Here is a 20,373-nt window from a genome sequence, read left to right as displayed (position 1 = left end):
CCATGGGCCCCCTTGGCCTAAATGACAAGATAGAACTCTCTTGTATGCTGGACCCCTGAGGTGTTTTGGCGTGCCCCGCACTTCTGTGGATGGGTTCCCCACGGGGAGGGTGTTCAGCCTGTTACGTGCCTCCCGGTGATCTTATGGGACCTCGGGCGATTTTGCCCTATACACACATGGGCAACGCGGGCTGGGGGCCTCCCCTGTGTACTTATCCCTGGTCACCCCAATCCACCAAGGGGTGCCCAGATTGGAGGTGGATCTTGTCTGCCCCTGTTTATATTTGTATGTGTATATATGTAAATTTCCTTATGTGATCTTGGATTCACATTATGTGGATTTTTTGGATGCCAAGGTATTGGCTCTTCTTTCTATGAAAGAATCCCTTTTTGCTCTCCCCCCTCCCTTCTCCCATACCCTCCTGTTGCTAGACCTTAATTTATATTGTCGGGTTGCACACGTGGTCCCCCCCTTTTGTTGAGCTTCGGCAAATAATATCGAGCTGAATTTTATATGTATAATGTTTAAGTGAGATGTATGTATATGTATACATTTTTTGTTGCCTAGGGTAGTCTAGTAATAATTAAGGATAGTAGCATATGGTCTCCTGGAGACAACGTCCTGGTTCATTGATTTTAGTTACCACTTTTTATGTATTCACGTTCACAATGTGGTGTACTATCTGTAACGGCCACTAGATGGTGCTCGGATCCCATGCGTGTTTTTGTGTTCGGAGCTGAATAGGGATGTACTACTTTGGCATACCCAGGGGTCATGTGACCTCATATTACGCTTGTAGTAGGGCGGCGTCGCGCAATTCGAGACGCCTTTGCCAGATGACCTTAGAAGAACTTTTTATTGGTCATCAGTGCGACCTCGAGGTCGCACCTACTATGCGTAGTTTTGCTCCGCATGCGCAATGAGATCCCGGCCTTCCTCTACTGCCGACCAATGGACTCCTTATTTTGGCACCGGCGCACGACCGGAAGGGGCGGGGCTTAACCCCGTCTTATACCGGAAGTGCCTCGGCGGCCATTTTTGTGGAATGCAGCGTGACCAAGCGTCCTGGTGGACGCGAAACGGCCGTCGCCGACCTTTCTACAGCCCTGAGCACCCTCCTCCACCCCGCACAGATGTCGCCATGATCTACAGGTGATATGTACCATGTCCTATGCCGTACATGTTATGTCTACGTAATAAATAAGCTGAATAACGGATGGTGCCCGATCTTTTCCTTTGTTGACATATATTCTGATACGACCCAGGTAATGGCTGCAAAATGTTGACACCAAGTAGCAAGTAACTGTTAGAAAACCTATTATGCCTTTTGGAATTTTTTTCTTTACTTTTTTCTGTTGTATATTTTCAGCACACTACATTTGGCTACTGTCCTGTTGTCAGGGCCAGATTTGTACCTTTTACCGCCCAAGGCCTACTGTCACCAGCCGCCCCCCCCCCCCCTCCCCCTCCTTTACAACATCTCCACAGCCCCAAACTTACACTTTCTGCCAAGCAAAAAGTCTTAGTCTTAACCTGGCACAAAATACAAAAAATACTTAACAGATTCTCTCGGTGCCCACTGTTCCTGCCCTGGGACCCTCTGAACATATTCAGACCCCTCACTGCTGCCTGGGACCCTCATCTACAACACTCCCATCTGTGTGCAATCATACTGGATCTGCACAATAATGGTCCGCACATGCCTAGTAGCTCAAAGCCTTTAGTGCATGTCTGTTTCCTCTGTGCACAAGTGACTTTGTGCTAATTAGAATGTGAGTGCCATACTCGTGCGTGCCCAGTATAGTTACACTTGTACATGGGAGTGCAGCCATGAAAAAAAAATAGGGTCCTGTGCAGCAAATTGGGGCTGAATATGTTCATGACTCCCAGTATAGGTAGCCAGATTCTGTCCACCCCCTTAGTATAGGTAAACAGATGTCCCCACCCCTTTTTTAGTAAAGGTGGTCACATGTTGAAACCCCCCCCCCCTCGCCCTCCATTACTATAGGCAGACAGATGCTGTGTGTCTCTCCCCCTGCCCTTTAGTAAAGGTGGTCCGATGTTGTCCCCCTTTGCCCCCTCACTGTAGGTATCCAGATGTGGTCCCCCCTTTTGTATAGGTAGTCAGAACCTGCCCCCCCTTACAGTAATATAGGTAGTCAGAGGCTCCCCCCCCTCAGAATAGGTAGCCAGATGCCATGCCCCCCCCCTCCCTTTAGTATAGGCAGTCAGATTTTGCCCCCCTTGCATCCCAGTATAGGTAGCCAGTAGCCATGTCCCCCCTTTAGTATAGGTAGTCAGATTCTGTCCCCCTTTGCCCCCCAGTATAGGTAGCCAGTAGCCATGTCCCCCCCCCCCCTTTAGTATAGGTAGTCAGATTCTGTCCCCCCTTGCCCCCCAGTATAGATAGCCAGGTACCCCCCTTTAGTATAGGTAGTCAGATTCTGTCCCCCCTTTCCCCCCAGTATAGACAAGACAAGACAAGACAAATAACATTTATATTGCGCTTTTCTCCTTGCGGACTCAAAGCGCCAGAGCAGAGCAGCAGCCACTAGGGCGCGCTCTATTGGCAGTAGCAGTGTAAGGGAGACTTGCCAAAGGTCTCCTACTGAATTAGTGCTGGCTTACTGAACAGGTAGCCAGCACCCCCTTTAATATAGGTAGTCAGATTCTGTCCCCTCTTGCCCCCCAGCATAGGTAGCCAGTAGCCATGTGTCCCCCCCCCCCTTTAGTATAAGTAGTCAAATTCTGTCCCCCCTTGCCCCCCCCCCAGTATAGTTAGTCAGACGATGCTGCAACTCCCCCCCCCCCAGTATAGATAGTCAGACGATGCTGCAACTCTTCCCCCCCCCCCACCCCCCAGTATAGTTAGTCAGAGGATGCTGCAACTCTTCCCTTCCCTCCCCCCCCCCGAGATTGGTCACCAGATGCGCTATCCCCTGCCAACTCTCCCCCCCCCCCCCCGCAGGAGCCTATGCGGATGTTTTCTCCCTCCCCAAACCCCGAGAGAGAGCGGAAGCAGCAGTGTAACATAAACATACCTCTCCAGACTTCCAGCACTGCCACCGAAGTTTCCTCTGTCAGCCGCCGCCTTGCATCTCTCCCTCTCCTGCTAGCGTCTCCTGTCATGTGACTCACCGGTAACTTGCCAGCGAGTCACATGTGAGAGACGCCAGCAGGAGAGGGAGAGATGCAAGGCGGCGGCTGACAGAGGAAACTTCGGTGGCAGCGCTGGAAGTCTGGAGAGGTATGTTTATGTTACACTGCTGCTTCCGCTCTCTCTCGGGGTTTGGGGAGGGACAAAACATCGGCATAGGCTCCTGCGGGGGGGGGGGGGGAGTTGGCAGGGGATAGCAGCTGAGCTGAGTGACCCTGCTGCCACTCCAAGCCGCGATTGTAAAGGGGCGGGCGGCTGCTGACTTGCGGAGCGGTTCTAACTGCTGGTGACAAGTGCAGTCAGCCTGTCACCACCTGCCGCCCTTTGGAATCTCGTGGATTCTGGCGCCCTAGGCACGGGCGCCTTTCCCCAAATCCGGCCCTGCCTGTTGTCTGTATCTTTTAAAAAGAAGGATTCATAGTCTTGGCAGCTACACACTACCACAGCTCAACCACGCAAGTCATGGATGCAGTCGCACCTCTCAACAATGTCCGTCCGCCCTCATCGTGTCACTAGCCAACCCTGGCTGACCTAAGCTACTAAAAAGCTGAAGAGGTTTTCTAGAGTAGCTGAATGGCCTTGGAGAAAAAACATTACTAATGAGGACTTCATTTCATACAAAAAGGAGTTAAACTACTTTAGAATTGCTCTCTCTTCCGCAAAACAGTCATATTTTTCCTCCTTCATATCCTCCCAATCACATACGCCAAAGCTCTTGTTCAGCACTTTTAACTCCCTTCTCCGCCCACCCCCTCATCCTCCTTCTTCATGCTTCTCAGCTGGAGAATTTGCAACATATTTCACTGATAAAATTGGCAGCATCCAAAGTGTTTTTCCATGCAGATCTCAAACCCCATCTCCAACAAGAGGGGTTTTCTCAATCAGGATACTACTACAACATTAGTACAGGCTCTTATTCTATCTCACGTGGACTATTGTAATATATTGCATCTACAAGCAAACTGACTGGCACCCCTTCAATCTGTACTGAACTCGGCTGCTCGTCTCATCCATCTCTCTTCTCAGGCTTCCTCTGCTGTTCCTCTCTGTCAAGTTCTTCAATGGCTGCTATTACAGAGAGAATTCATTTTAAACTCATAACCCTAACCTACAAAGCTCTCCACAATCTCACTCCCCTGTACATCTCCTCACTAGTTTCCAGATGCCAACTCAACCGCAATTTCAGATCTGCACAGGAGCTTCTCTTGTCCTTCTCTAGAATTACCTCCTCGCATTCACATACACAAGACTTCTCACATGCCTCACCCCTCCTCTGGAATGCCCTTCCACAGCACATCCGTCACTTTCCAACCTTTGAAATCTTTAAAAGCGCCCTCAAAACTCACTTTTTCCAACAAACATAAGCTGTATCTTAGGCCATTCCCCTTCAACCTATCAAGTTTTACTCTTTACGAGATAACCTAAACAGGCACTGTGCTTGTATGTATACTGCATACCTACCCACCTCTTGTGCCCCCCCCCCCCCCAATTCCATTAGATTGTAAGCTGCAAGGGCAGGTCTCTCTCACCCTTTTGTGTCATGGATTTTGTTGTTCATTTCATAGCTTGCACTCTGTTATACATTTTATTCATCTTGCTACATCTGTCATTGTAACCAGGGATGCTCATCCAGATTCCGGATATCCGGGTAACCCGGATATCCGACCTTTTTTCAGCTATCCGATTCGGATTCAGATACCGGATTTCTGTGGAAATCCGGATAGCTATCTGCAGTTAGTTGGCTGGCAATGCGGATATCCGCGGATATCAGGAGGATATCCGGATCCGAATACTGTAACTAAGGAGATGACATTGGCTCAATGAGGTCAGGTGCGGCTGGCCAGAGTTCCCCTCTGTGATTGGTTGCTAGGGCTTCTGCTGGGAGCCCTCTGATTAGCTCACAATCAGAGGGCTCCCAGCAGAAGCCCTAGCAACCAATCACAGAGGGGAACCCTGGCCAGCCCCACCTGACCTCATTGAGCCAATCAAAGGGGTCCCAGCCTAAGCCCTGGCACCCAATCACAGAAAGGAACCCTGGCCAGCCCCCCTGTATGGGCTGCCATAATGAGAAATATCATCCTTGCTTGTTGTGAATGCTCACTGAGAGACATGCTCCAGTGCTGCTGGCCTAGCAAGTGCTGTATACAGTGATAAACCTAACGCTGTTCAGTGATTAACCCCTTCACTATCACTACACTATTGTTGTATTGTTAATTAGCTTGATTTCCTTGTGTAACAGTCAGAGTGTGTGCTGCATGCCTGCTGAAGCTGCTATGTGTCTGTGTGTGTGCTGTGCACAGACCAGGCCAGCTGCTGCCTGCTGGCCAGCTATTAGCCTTAGCTAGCTACAGTATAGGTTAGGTTAGGGATTAAGGAATAGGATTACTGTGTTATTGTGTAGTTAGTACTGTAGTACTGCAGTCAGTGCTAGTAGTTGTTAGAGTAGTAGTACTACTGTGTTCACTTACTACAGAACTGCTGTGCTGCTGAGGAGTGCTAGTGTGACAGTTAGTGTCTTCTCCTCTGCTGTCTGACTGTCACTCGGCACATGGTACTTGGCACGTGTCCCCTGGCACTTGGCTCGTGGCATTTTGCACGTGGCACTTGGCATGTGTCACGTGCCAAGTGCCACGTACAAAGTGCCAAGTGCAAAGTGTCACATGCCAAGTGAAAAGTGCCACGTGCCAAGTGCCACGTGCAAGTGCCATGTGCCACGTGCCAAGTTCCAAATGCCAAGTGCCACGTCCAGCATGCTCCTGACAGACGTTACACCTGCTGCTGCTGCATTGCCCTGCTCCTGCTACCTTTGCTGCTCCCACCGCCAGGGTGCCACAGGCAACTGCTGCTGTGCTGATACCACCTATATTTAACCCAAAACACAATTGGAGGTCTCTGGGCTGAAAACTGCCATTTCCCAGTTGTGCCTTTGGACTTTGGACATAATGTGGGCTGCATGACCGCTGTCAGGAACCTAGTCCTGATGTTAATTGACAGCCATTTTTGGTGGGGGGAGGGATTTTAAGTCCCCACATCATCAATTAGTGTTTCCCTTTAAAAAATAATGATGCTACATGCCTCATTTACCCTAAAAAACTTTTTAAAGCAATTTAAAGGCCACTTCCGATTTTTCTATCCAGATATCGGAGTTTGCCTGGATACTCCGGATACTGGGGTCGGATATCCGATTCGGATTAGAAAATTTTGAACTTGGATATCCGACCCGGATCGGATATCTGGGTATCCGGATCCAATCCGGGTTTTGAAAAGGGGTATCCGAGCAGCACTGATGCAGGGATATTCTGTTTACATCCATACATTCTCTGAGTTGATTCTATGTTATAGCTAGATAGATGTGGATCTCAACGCATTTCATGAAACAGAATTGGTTCCTTTATCAGAGGATAATGAATGGTTTTAGAAGTATAAATAGAGCACACAATTACACAGAAAGGCAGCGGGATCAGTAAATATCTATTATTCAACTAAGAGCTCATTTAAATTTTAGCAAAGATGAATTATGGGTATTTCCTCAAAACATAGTGAAAAGTTGCTCATTGTTTCTGGGGTATGAATGCAGTGAGTTGGAAGACTTATTTTGGTCTCCCTGTATTGGGCAATTCAATTTCTATATCTTTTCCAAAAGCAACTGTTGCCTAAAGGGAAGGTCTAGGGTAAAAAGTAAACAAAAGTCAACTTACCTCTGGTTTCCTCCAGCCCCTGGCAGCCATCCTGTGCCCTCGCCACAGCTCCGGTGGCTCCCGGTCCCCTCCAGTGCAGATGCCGACCTCGCCTCTTCGGCATCTACTTGCCCTCCAGGGTGCGGCTCATGGAATCGCACTGATTGTACTGCGCAGGAGCAGAACTACTGTGCTTGCACTGTACAGTCCGGATGATGTCAGCGCGACTACGTGAGACGCACGTAGAGCGCAACTCGGCCTCTGCTACCAGAGAGGGCCACCGGCGGAAAGCGGAGCTGTGGCGACGGCACAGTACGGCTGTAAGGGGCTGAAGGAAGCCCAAGGTAAATAGATTTTTTTAATTTGCACCCTGGATGTGTCCTTTAATACCATAAAATAGCATACTTTGGATATCTTTTAGAAACATACTGATTTTTTTTTTCATTCAGTCTTTAGTTGTTACTCAAAATTATGCTGAATTCAAAGTACCGGTATGTCATGGCATATGTTTACATCACATGACTAATTGAGGGAGGTCTTATCTTTATGACGAACCATGACTCAGAATATGGCTTGTAAGTTTTCATTACATGTAGCAGCACTGTTCTGATGGTGCTGATGTCAGTAGAGTCTTTATTTCACAGAAGTATCTGCTGTCATCAGTTTCCTGGTGCACAGCTGCCATGGTGGGGCACAGAGTTGTAGGACTGTGAGATTGATTTACTACAGCTTGTACGATTATAATGCCTTCCCTACACTTACTGTAACCTACCTTTGGGCAACATGCTTTACTACAACACTTTTATCCTGAAGGCATCCTTCTACCCACCTCTTCCTTTTCTGCACTCTGCAGGTCTCTCCATTCTTCAATCGGTTGACCAAGATCTACTGTATTCATGGGGACTTTCACCTCTCCAATAATGTCATGTTTAGAGAATCTGTCAAAGTCATATATGGTCATTACCAAAGTCTTTCCTCCCAGCTCTTGATATGGAATCTGGAATAAGGCAAATGACAGACTGTTAAATGGAAACATTGCCTTCACATGGATTTAAAATGATAATAATCGTATCAATCTTAACATTAAAAAAAATAAATCAAAATTTGTTATGAGAATGACTAAAACAGAAGGAATTAAGGCAGTACTGGTATGCTCAAATGGAATACAGAGGAGATCATAATTGTAAAACATAAGGAAAAATAGAGAAACAAAAGACGAAGAGAAGAGGGAACATACACAATAGAGGCATCTGCTTCTCTATTGCAACAAGTTGCCATCACTGTGGTTTTATGTGATGATCATTACTGAACAGCAGACATTGTTGTTTTATAACCATGAATTTCATCAGGAAGAAAAAACTCCCGCAACCTCAAACAAATGTAATAATATTTAAAATGTTTAGGAAAAAAAAGCACTGCATAATTCCCCCACCACTCAAATAGTAATTAACTTTATACAAAACAAAATATTTATGTGAATGTTAATGGATACAAGCTAGCATAGTGCAATATTTCATATAGCATTTTATAACCAATCACTGGCCATTGCTGTGGGTTTATATATCCCAGGCGATGACTACAGTGATTACCTACAAGTAGAAGGCAATGTTCCTGTTGCTTTATAATTATGGATTTTACCCCCAAAAAGATGTGTTAATGAAACATATCTGCAAACTGAAAAAATATTATAATATCTAAATATCATTACCGGTTTTCATGTTTTTTTATTTGTTATTTTAAAAAACTGAGTAGTTTCCCCCAAAGATAAAAATGAGTCTCTTATTCTGCCATGCAGATATGGATTACAAAGCTGGATAATAACTCTGTGTGTGTTATCTTCCTAGAAAGTTTTACTTGCATGGATTTTTTTTAATTAACCGTATCTCAGAAGGTCTGGAAAATAATACTAATTTTACTTATTCCCTTTGGTGGAGGTGCTGATCTTTTGAAGGGGTTGACCAAATGGCATCATAGGTTACCCCATTCAATTACTCCACCTCCTTCAGCAACAATCTAACACAGAGGCAACACCTGTATTTCCTTCTTTGCTAAGGAATACCATCCTGATAGCATAAAGAAACTGGAAAGTTGAAAGACCTAAGAATAATAGAATTCATCTTTCATACATAAAATCTAAATTTTATTCTAAAACCATGTAATGAGAAAGTAATTACGCTGTAGTGTAAAAGAGTATGTCAATATCATTTGTAAAGGATTTTGTAGCTTTCTGTTGGGCACAATAAGCAAGGGAGAAATTTTTATGTCCTAAAAGTAAACTTGTGATCATGGGAAAATGGGTTTATTTAACTGTAACTCTAGCAAGGGAACAGGAAAAGTATTGTTTTCAATGTTTGAAAGCTAGAATTCCAAGAGCCTGTTATTATTAACTGGTTTAGTTATATCCTGAATAATAATAATAATAATAATAATACATAAATATATGTATAAAAGTCTAAATACTGTAAAAAAGAACATTAAAGTGGTGAATGAAACTGAGGAGGTCAGGTGACACAGACGCATCTTAAAGTGGATCCGAGATAAACTTTTACTCATTGCATAATTGTGTTCCTTTCATATAGTTTCTAGGGCATTCCTCAAGCCAAATACTTTTTTTTGTTTTGTTTTAATACTCTTAATTCCCTATAAATTAAACAAGCCTCACCCACAGCTCCTTTTGTGCCTTGGCACTGTAGCAAAGGCTTATGGGAGCTCAGTCTGGGCAGGAGGAGGAGGAGGAGGTTACTAGCCATTGATTTCAGAGGCAGAGGGGAGGAGGGATGAGGAGAGGGGACTGAATTTACGCACAGGCAAGCTGATAGCATCTCCAGCCCTCAGCCTGTGACAATGTAACAAACAGAACATGGCTGCCCTCATTGTATCACAGGAATAAATAATCATACACTTTTGAAGCTGTTTGCAGCTAGATATGCGGTGTAAACTACCTAAACTTTAGATAAGATATATAGACAAGTTACTTGTTATAGTTAGTTTTTCATCTCGGATCCACTTTAAGACAACACCATCTCCTTGTCTCAAGCACTACTCACTACTTCTCCAGCGAGGAGAACGCCAGCGCATACCACTAAGGCTGCATCTGAAATGACCACCAGCTCAGTGTGTAGCACCTATATAGACTTTCTACACACTTCGCATTCAATTCAGATGCAAATCATATGCAAATCTGCTACTACTTATCATGCAAACAGGAAACTCAGGAGGAGGGGCTGGGAGCAGCTAACCTGACAGTTACATAGTTACAAAGTTAAGGAAAGGTGGGGGGAAAGGCTGCGCATCCCTAAACACATGCTGCAATTGAATGGTTAATCGCATAGGCATACACCGCCTCTGCCAGACTGAAAAATGCATGCCCTGCATCCAAGACAAGTGCTAACATTTATTAAACTAGGAGGAACTTTAGCTTCCAATATGGTTTGCATGCAAAGTATATTATACTAGACACTTGCGCCACGGTGAGGCAGACCTCCGGGCAAGTGACCTAACCTAAATTTAAAACCTCGGGAGCAGCTAAGCAGAAAAAAATGTGTAACTTACATTTGGTAGAACAGCGAGGAGAACGCCAGCGCATACCACTAAGGCTGCATCTGAAATGACCACCAGCTCAGTGTGTAGCACCTATATAGACTTTCTACACACTTCGCATTCAATTCAGATGCAAATCATATGCAAATCTGCTACTACTTATCATGCAAACAGGAAACTCAGGAGGAGGGGCTGGGAGCAGCTAACCTGACAGTTACATAGGGCTCTATTCATAAAAAAGTTGTTGCGAGAAAACTCCTGGAGGGAAAATACCGCAGCGGTATTTTACACTTCTGGGTGGTCATTCAAAGAAATCTTGAAAGCTGCGATGCAAGAGCGGAGATCTCCCGCTGAAAGCTGGCGGTAAGCTGTCGGAAGGCATGCGGAAACACTTCAGCCGGCAGAGTCCCTCCGTGCACTGCTCTCTCTGGGAGGTCTGTCCCATTCACTTGTATGTAATCCGCAAAATCAGAGGAAGCGGTATTTCCCGTCCACATACCGCTTCCTCTAATCTTTATGAATGGCCATTTTGTTACTTTTTTCTAGATAAATCTAGAAAAACACTGGAGAAGGCGGAAATTTCTCGCTCTGCTGGGGCATTGTAGATTTTCATGCGGGAACAGCTTTTTTGAATGCCCACTTTGCTAAATGGACGGGAAAATCCGCTGTTTTGAGCGGAAAACTTGCGGTAAGGTTTTATGAATAGAGCCCATAGTTACAAAGTTAAGGAAAGGTGGGTGCTCCCAGTTTCCTGTTTGCATGATAAGTAGTAGCAGATTTGCATATGATTTGCATCTGAATTGAATGCGAAGTGTGCAGAAAGTCTATATAGGTGCTACACACTGAGCTGGTGGTCATTTCAGATGCAGCCTTAGTGGTATGCGCTGGCGTTCTCCTCGCTGTTCTACCAAATGTAAGTTACACATTTTTTTCTGCTTAGCTGCTCCCGAGGTTTTAAATTTAGGTTAGGTCACTTGCCCGGAGGTCTGCCTCACCGTGGCGCAAGTGTCTAGTATAATATACTTTGCATGCAAACCATATTGGAAGCTAAAGTACCTCCTAGTTTAATAAATGTTAGCACTTGTCTTGGATGCAGGGCATGCATTTTTCAATTGCAGCATGTGTTTAGGGATGCGCAGCCTTTCCCCCCACCTTTCACTACTTCTCCAATCTATTTTACTGAAGGTGATACATCAGCCACCTCCCATTTACTCTGTCCTGAGGCTGAGACCAGTGCAAGATATGCTCATTACCCACTTCCAAATATAGAAACAATGGATAAGACTATATATCACCAAACCCATTACCAATCCATATATAAATCCAAATATATGACTAATGCAGAAAAGCTATCAGTAAAAACAAAACCTCCTCACTTGAAGCAAGGCCTATAACAGGATATAATAGGTAGAAAGGCTAACTATAATCCAAAAAAGTAACAATACATAAATGTCCAAATCACTTTGTTTCTTGCTACATGGCAGGCGCTGGCTTTCTGATTTACAGCTTTTGCTTTATTCTGCATGTACTAGGACTCATTTACTAGGATGGTGCACATTCTTGTGACTGCTACATTTTCTCTGCCTGATAAAGGGTTTGTTTGATCTTGAAATGGACGTGTGTCTGATTTTTTATACAGTAGCTCTAATTTTTAAACTCTAGATCCAATTCTATACTCCATTTCTTCTATGTTCTTATGTTACATATGTTACTTTGAGATTCTTGTTAAAGGAGTTGTCAGGGAAATTTTACTAAAATAAACGCTACTTACCGGGGGCTTCCTCCAGCCCCAAGCTCCCAGGACCTCCCTCGCCACAGCTCTGCCCGCAGCCGTTTGCCGGAGCTCCGACCCGGTCCCCGGCGAACTACTGCGCCTGCGCAGTCCGCTCCGGCCCACGTGGCGGTGATTGACAGCGCCGATAGCGCAGGTGCAGTACATAGCGACCTCCGGGTCGCTCTGACGTCATCGCCGGGGACCGGGTCGGAGCTCCGGCAAACGGCTGCGGGGAGAGCTGCGGCGAGGGAGGTCCTGGGAGCTTGGGGCTGGAGTAAGCCCCCGGTAAGTAGCGTTTATTTTAGTAAAATTTCCCTGACAACTCCTTTAACAGCAGTCCTTTGTTAGTTTGTGACTGCTATGGCAACTGCTCAATGGTTTGAATTCTTTTTACAGATGTCAATACCCGTGCCTTATATTTTTTGGGGGGAAAACGCATTTTTTGTAAAATGTTAAGTAAGTACTCCATACAGGAGTTGTATCAATGTAATTGACGAACAACCACATTAAAATAGTTTGAAAAGAAGTGGTAGAGTGATATTACTATGATACCTTTATCTACAGGAGCATATAATTACAATCTGTCTTTATTTGCCAATGATCGGGAGGAATGGAGTGACCAATAGTATAGACCAGATATTCATTGCTAAAAACCTTTGGGCAAGTCACTTTTTGTAGCTACACAATTGTATTTATTCTACAATTGTTCCTGAATGTATCTTGCATTTCATTTGCATAATCACTTTTATGGTGCCCATACATTGTACAATAAAAATGTTTTATTTTCCTGTTTATTTGACCAAAACAATCAAATCGAATGAAAGTCAAAAAGAATGTTTTTTTCTATTAAGAAAAATGAACGATTATCCAGTGTTTTCAATAAAAATCTGACCGGACATGTTGGAAAAATCTTTACATTCAATCTAATGGAATAATCAAACAAAAATATCTAATTAAAAAAAAAGAAAACATTGTACGAGGTATTGGCAGCATTAGACATTCTGTTAGCCTGTTATCAGAAGATATTAAGTTTTGTTTTTCTTTTTTTTTTTGTTGGATCAAATTTTTGATGGGGCTGTAAGAGGTTTCTAGACACTTGAACTCTGATTGACAAGTTATTTGACAGTATATTTACAGTATAAGAATGTTAACTATACCAGTTACGGTAAATGCTCTACAATATACAATGTTGGAAGGTACACTGCTTAATTAATAAACTATTTTGAAATCCAGAATAACAATCTGTGATTTGGAGATTTATGAATTGTATCTCTCTTGAATTCCCGTCAGTCTTCCAACTTATACAAATATTCCCATTTATTGACTTGTGCTGCCCACTTTCCTTCCAACAGGCTCTGACAAAAGGCAAAATGTCTAGGCAATTTTTCATTTATTGAAAGCATCTATAAAGCTTTTTTTTTTTTACCTTAAAAGTAAACGTCTCATTGAAGATGGGATTCAAGGTTTTGCGATGGACTTTAGTCTCGTGCTTCTTCTTCTTGTCCGGCAAAAAGAAAATCTTCACATAAGGATCTGACGTTCCACCCATGTCCAAAGCAGGTAATTCAGTGGCTTGTATGACACCAACTTGGATCTGCAATGAAAAGAACCAATAAGGAAGTAAGTGTGAGGTTATTACACACATATTCAAACACATTAAGCTATTTACACAAGCTAGGACTGCATGGTGTACTGCAAGTCTACTGTTATTGTTCTAAGGCCAATAAACTGAATGAGCTATAAAAGAAGTTGTTGAACCCAGCTGTAAGAGTAGACTTTCATTTTAGTGCATACCTGGAGAGGAAGAGGTAAATTCAAGCCAATCACAGCCATCTGGATAAACATCAAACAGTAGCAAAAACACGGTCATGTGATATGGAGAAAGCAGACTCAGGAAGTCATTCAAGTTCCCAGCAGGTGGCAGCATCTCAGTTTGCAGATAGGTCCAGAATACATACAGCTACCAAAGCATTGTGGAATGAAATGGAGCAAGTAATATATTTACTGTGGACTTCAAACCCTTTTACTCTACGCAAGAAAATACAAAGTGGAGAATATTTCTAGATGTAATAAAGACATCCATTATGTCCCCTCTATCTCAGTGCTAAAAGAAAACTTAGAAAAAACAACAACTAATTAACTAATGGGTTTAATGCACCAAACGTTCAGTGGCTTTAAAGAACAAGTGACACCCATGGTAACCTAGAAATAAAAAACACATATATAAGTAGATAATAACTCCTTCTACTTACATAACAGATGTATTGTACTATCCACGTAATGATTCCTGTGAAGTTTATAAAGGAAAAGCAGAAATCCTATTCTAGGCAGTGGCCATCTTGCCAAGCTAATGCTGACATCATATCCTCCCTAACTCTTGTCTTTCCCCCTCCCTTCTCTTGCTCATTGTGTATTCATTAGCTGCCCTCCTCCCAGAGTCTTCAGACACTCCCACTGAGGTGTATACTAGGATCTACACTGTCTTATCCTCCAATGGCTGAGTCACCTCAGCCTTGCTTGTAAACACAAGTGAGCAGAGGTGTTTTAGATAAGAAAGCTAGGCAGGGAAATAAATGGAAGAGGAGGAATATATTATAGATAAAAGTAACTCCCAGCATTCAACTGTTTGGCACTAGGGCCAGTGCTCCTAAGGTATGTGATAACTACAAACCATAACAGCAGAAAAAGTTTTGCAAGTTTTGAATGCAGGATTAGCATCTTTATCACTTAGTATGTGGAGACCAGTTGCTGTTGAAATTTGATTTTTGTGGTGACAATACCGCTTTAAAGCCTGTGTTGTTGTTTTTCACTGACTTACCTTTATCTTATGTTTTACCAATAGAAATTATGTATGACATGCAATTTTTTAAGAGTTGATGCTAATTTAGTTGCATGAGGTATGCACACTGAATCTTGAACAAAATGTAGTTGCAGCCAATTTTGATTGGTCCACTTTCATCTGTATACTAAATGCAAATATATTTGCATTAACAAGAAAATAATCTCCAGGAACATATCTTAAAACACCACCTAATAGCGTAATAGTCAATGTGTTCACTTTGTACATTACTTTTTTGTGTGAAAAGAGCTTTCTGTAGCTAAAATGTTTCTACTGTGATAAGGAATCGGATTTTTGGCTCTGTGGGTGTGGCTACTCTTGGTGTCTGGACTGTAGTATTTCCATTGGAGGGCGATAGCATAGCCTAAATCTTTCTGAAAACACTGAAGCCTATAGCACAGGCAGTCAGTGGCGCAGAAAGTGGCCAGTGTCTGGACTCTTTACCAGGTACTTTACAAGGGATTTATTTGCTATCAGCTAATCAAGGAGCCTCTACATAGATACATGCTCTGTGAATGAGTGCTTCACAGGTGGGAAATATTGATCTCTGAACTAGGCATAATTATGCTCTGAAAAGAATGCAGGAACATGAAATCACACATAAATAATCTGATATATTCTTAATGCATAATTAATGACAGCTTTTGTACTTGGCTCTCATGCATGACTTAAGGTGTAACTTAAGACCTGCATGTGTCAGGTGTCAACTGATATTGAACAGGCATGCCATAGTAATTTATGCACTGGTTACAATGTACTTACTGATCTTTAGCTAAAAAACAGCAACAAACAAAGGTTCTTGTATTTTCTTGTTGCCAAATGCAGGTGAATTACTACTGTGTACCTGATGGGGTGCCATAGCAAAATTATTTCAGGACCCCTGACTTCTGAACCTCAGTCTCAAAGGGCTTCAAGACAATCCTTCTGGTGAGACCTGCTCCATTTTAAATTAGTGACAGACACTGCAATACAGTAGTGTTGTACAGATGTTGCCATTGCTATTTACATAAATAATTATGCAGTCAGGCATTGCTGGGGGGCCCTTTCGGAACGTCTGTTCTTGATGCACAGCGCCTGCAGTGTTACGCCTCAGTTTGGTGCAGCTATAGCAGCAATGCTATAGTTCCTGTTCCATGCTCGGAAAATTCAGGGATCCGCCAAGTTGCTATGACTCGGAGGGGGAATAGTATTTAACGCCGCAGCGGCAGCAGGGCGAGCCATCATTCGGCTAATCCTGCCACAAGCTGACCGGCGCCTTAAATTATAAAGAGGCGGGCCCCCTATGCTTCACAGACACATAGCAGTCAGCTGGTTTGGCTTCTATTCATTATGGAGGGACATAGATAACCGAACAGCGCATTAAAAAAGAAAATAAACCAGGAAAGGGGAACCTGTTATACCGGTTTATCTAAATTAAAAACAGATGTTTCGCAAACTGTGCTTAACTCACTTATTGCTGTATGTTTGTGCCCTCACAGATTATAGCAGGCGTGCACAACACAAATTGTATGCAAGGGGAACTTCCGGTTTTATTTTAGATTAAAACAGATGGCACAGATGCTATTTGCTGCCTAGCTGGACTGTGCAATGGAGTATCTGTATTTTGTATTGTAGTCTAATGTCTTCTAGGTTAATGATCATTCCCACTGTGCATTTCCCCTGTTAGTTATACACTGATTGAGCAGCTGCTTTTTTGTGTTATTACAACAGAGTGTGATAGATTAATTACGACTAAGAGATTATGACATGGTCCAAATTATGGGCTTGGTTCAAAGGCATATTAGCAGTAATTACACCGTGCCGATTTTTTTTTCATACAATTGTGACTAATTAGATAATATGATGAGATCATGTGAAAGCAAGAGTGCTAGTGCATGAAACGTCACTGTGGCCATTAATCACATTTTCACCTATGGAGTGCCAAGATGGCCATGTGTGGTCACTGTCAGACTATGCTTGGTCATTGGGCTTTTTGCAATCACTGCCTGTACAGTCTCCCTCAGTGAAAACGCCCTATATGTGTCAACTGATTTATAAATGTCCATCACTCACATACACACAGTACCCACACTGAAGTAACATCCATTGGGTCATAGCTATGCATGGGACACTCAGAAATGGTCTTTCCTGTTGTCATGTGGGAGTATGTGAAAAGGGGAGTTTCCTGCCATATGAGCAGCACTGCTGACAGAACATCACCAATGTACCTGATTATTTGAAAAGTCATAGTCCAAGGAGAACTGCAGCTTCCCGAGCTGCTCTTCTTCTTTCTCTTCCTCCTCTTTATCTTCTCCTTCCGTTAAGCCGGTCTCTGCATCATCATCATCATCCTACAGAACCTGCAGAGAGAAGCACATCTTACTTTTCTGCCTTGCAGTTAGCAGACCATACAGATCTGATTGCCAAGCCATGTTTTAAATCCCATCATACTGTGTAATGACCCAGTTCAATTACCACAGTTCATGATTTCAGAGAAAAATAGAAGCAGGCTGCAGAATACCTCAGTATGGCCACAGTAGTGTTTCCTTTTACAATCTTATGGTGTCAGCCATATGCATGTCTTGTAACCATGAAAAGTAATGTATATTTACATTATTGGGAGATAAATAGAAATGTTCTATCACATAGCTCCAAATAACTATTTATTTCCTTAAAATTACCCACGAGTCTTATGAAAATTGTAACAGGTCATCCTTAATGAAATAAGAAGCTGTCCTTGGCTTTTCTGTTCTGTTTTGCTGTGCTCTCCCTTGTTCCCAAGCCATTCACAGACAAACTCATGAACTGCAGTATTTTGTACATTGCCAGCTAATTACAGTAATGTTATTAAAGCAAACTCCCTTGAGGAAAATCTGCTGAATGCCGTGATCCTGATGAGTAACATGATTCACTCTGGTTAAATTGAGGGAGGAGAAGCAGAAGCTGATTGATTAGTCATTAAAAAAATTGCCAGGTCAGGTTACTCATTTGTAACACTTGCTGCTGATGTTACAATAGCAAGTACTGAAATCCAGTAGTTTAGTTTCTGTGTTCCTGGTGTTTGTTAGATTCAGCAAGTGGGCAGAAGACAATACCAAGATTATCAATAAAATGGGGTTACTAATATTTTTGCAGCAGTTTTGCAATGCTATTCACGTTGATGGTTTAGATCAGGCATGGGCAAAGTCGGCCCTCCAGCTGTTACGGAACTACAAGTCCCACAATGCATTTGCCTTTATGAATCATGACTGTGGCTGTCAGACTCCTGCAATGCATTGTGGGACTTGTAGTTCCTTAACAGCTGGAGGACCAAGTTTGCCCATGCCTGGTTTAGATGCTACTTCCCCATCAACTGCCTAACCATTGTCAGATGTTTTATCATGAAACCTCTTTCTCGATGCCTAACCCTAACCTTTATCCTTAACATTAACCTCTTTCTGATGCCTATCCCCACCACTTATCTTTAACGCCCTTTCTCATGCCCTAATGTTTCCTCTGATATCAAGCCTTTACTGATACATAATCCTAATCTTCTAACACTACCAACTTCCTCCACCCTATGTCTCCTAATCTATGCTTAACCCTAACTCAGTGTTTATCAAACCTGTCCTTGTGACTCCCCAACAATGCATATTTCGCAGGCAACCTCACCTATGCAAAGGTGGGGTAATTAGTGTAGCTGAGACACTAATTACCCCACCTGTGCATACATGGGTTGCCTGCAAAATATGCATTGCTGGGGAGTCACGAGGACAGGTTTGAGAAACACTGCCCTAACTTATACTTTCTTCTTTTCTATCAGTGTCTGGTATTTCAGCTAGGCTGGTCTCACTACCTCTCCGCAGATAAACATTCACCACTGATAATCTGGTGTTTTGTTTGGACTACGTAATAGCAAATTATGGCTCCAAGGGATTTGGATATATAACAGACAAACTCTGGTGCCAACCTCACTGCCAATAAGCATTTTGAGCTAATTTTTCAGCTACATAATAGCTGAAAGTCAAGATCAAGCACCCCATCACCAATATCTGCCAATCTTGCATCTTTTCCACTGAAAATTCCTCTTCGCTGAAATTAACTACCGGTACTTCTCAATAGTCTGAGAATGGCATCTTCCACTACAAGCTTCTCATAAAGGCATTTTGTCTTGGACAGATCCCCTTTAAGGGTACAATGTACTGTGCACTTTTGTAAGACTACATCCTTCAAATATAAATTACACCCTGCTGATAATGACGCTATCCTGAGCCTGTGTACTAAATGTTGCTACATCCATCTAATAAGAGGTCGGTCAATGACAACTAAAATAAAATTCCGGGTGCTGTAGCATAGGTGGCATAGGCAGCATGCCACAAACTCAATATCCCCATTGATTTGTTTAGTCTAGCTTCCAGAGTCCATAGAGAAAAAGATTTGTTTCTCACAGCTATAGAATTTTTGATTTCTTATTCACATGCCCACATCTACAAGCGAATATAACATTTCACAGCTATAATCCTCTTTCAGCAGTCATGATTTCTGGTAGTAATGTAAAATGGCCCTAGATCAGAAAGACAGCTATGCTATTACTAAACGAGACATACTTTCCTCTTTGGATCAGGAAATGCTACTAAAAAAATTCTATTAGTGAGTGACAGACCAATAGTGAGCCTGGAGTATAGACAGGTCACTCTGCAAGGCAATCATATCCATACCAAATCCATATGAGAAAAATATGAAAAGGTATGGCCATACAAGTGCGCTCATTTCAGTCCATATAATGGTAGCCGGAAGCCAGCAGGTAATCAGCAGACAAAGCGGGGCAAAGGCCAGTAGTACTAGCAAGTTGTACACAATGCCAGTAGTGCTGGTCATGCTACTTTGAGTAGAACGTCAGTAAATTGGGGAGTTAATGGATATGGCAAGCAGCAGTTAGAATGTGGGCAATTGTGTTTGCAGCATTAAACAGTGTAGATACCCGAGTTCTAAATCAAAACAAACTAGAGCAATAGGACCTTGGTAAGTTACAGTAATGAGCGTCAAAGGATTCTCCAAACTGTCTCCTTGCAAAAGGGTCATTAGTAGTATATAAGTACTAATGCATAGTGGTATTGCAGAACTATAAAAGATTGTCAACTGAAAAGATCTGTATGCGTTGCTAAATGTTCTCTATAACAGCGCAGGCCAAAATGTATTAACTATAATCATCTGGGCTCTGGTCAAAAGCTAGAGGAGGTGTTTGGTTGCATACACCACAGCTAATGATAGTGCAATGAGTTACTGACCGTGAAGAAGCAATTACTTCCATTATCTTCCACATCAAGGAAATAAAAAGAAAATAATAATGATGCCTTCCTATTAAAGGTCTCTTTCATATATTACTGGCAACAACAAAATCAAACTAAGTGCCCGCTTATACTTGAGT

At 43.0% G+C, this 20,373-nt stretch overlaps 1 protein-coding gene across 1 annotated transcript in view; it reads right to left on the bottom strand.

Annotated features, from left to right (window-relative positions):
- Positions 1–20,373, bottom strand: part of LOC137546706 (synaptotagmin-2-like) — a 165,933-nt gene that overhangs the window by 20,731 nt on the left and 124,829 nt on the right. Inside the window, exons 4-6 of the mRNA XM_068269466.1 lie at positions 17,195–17,317; positions 13,575–13,742; positions 7,664–7,831 (exon numbers count right to left, since the gene is read on the bottom strand). Coding sequence (XP_068125567.1) covers positions 7,664–7,831; positions 13,575–13,742; positions 17,195–17,317 — 459 coding nt within the window. The remainder of the gene's footprint in view (positions 1–7,663; positions 7,832–13,574; positions 13,743–17,194; positions 17,318–20,373) is intronic.

This window comes from Hyperolius riggenbachi, chromosome 2 (genome assembly GCF_040937935.1).
Source record: "Hyperolius riggenbachi isolate aHypRig1 chromosome 2, aHypRig1.pri, whole genome shotgun sequence".
Taxonomy (NCBI): domain Eukaryota; kingdom Metazoa; phylum Chordata; class Amphibia; order Anura; family Hyperoliidae; genus Hyperolius; species Hyperolius riggenbachi.
Note: the sequence above shows the minus strand (reverse complement) of the source record. Positions and strands in the feature narration are given on the sequence as shown.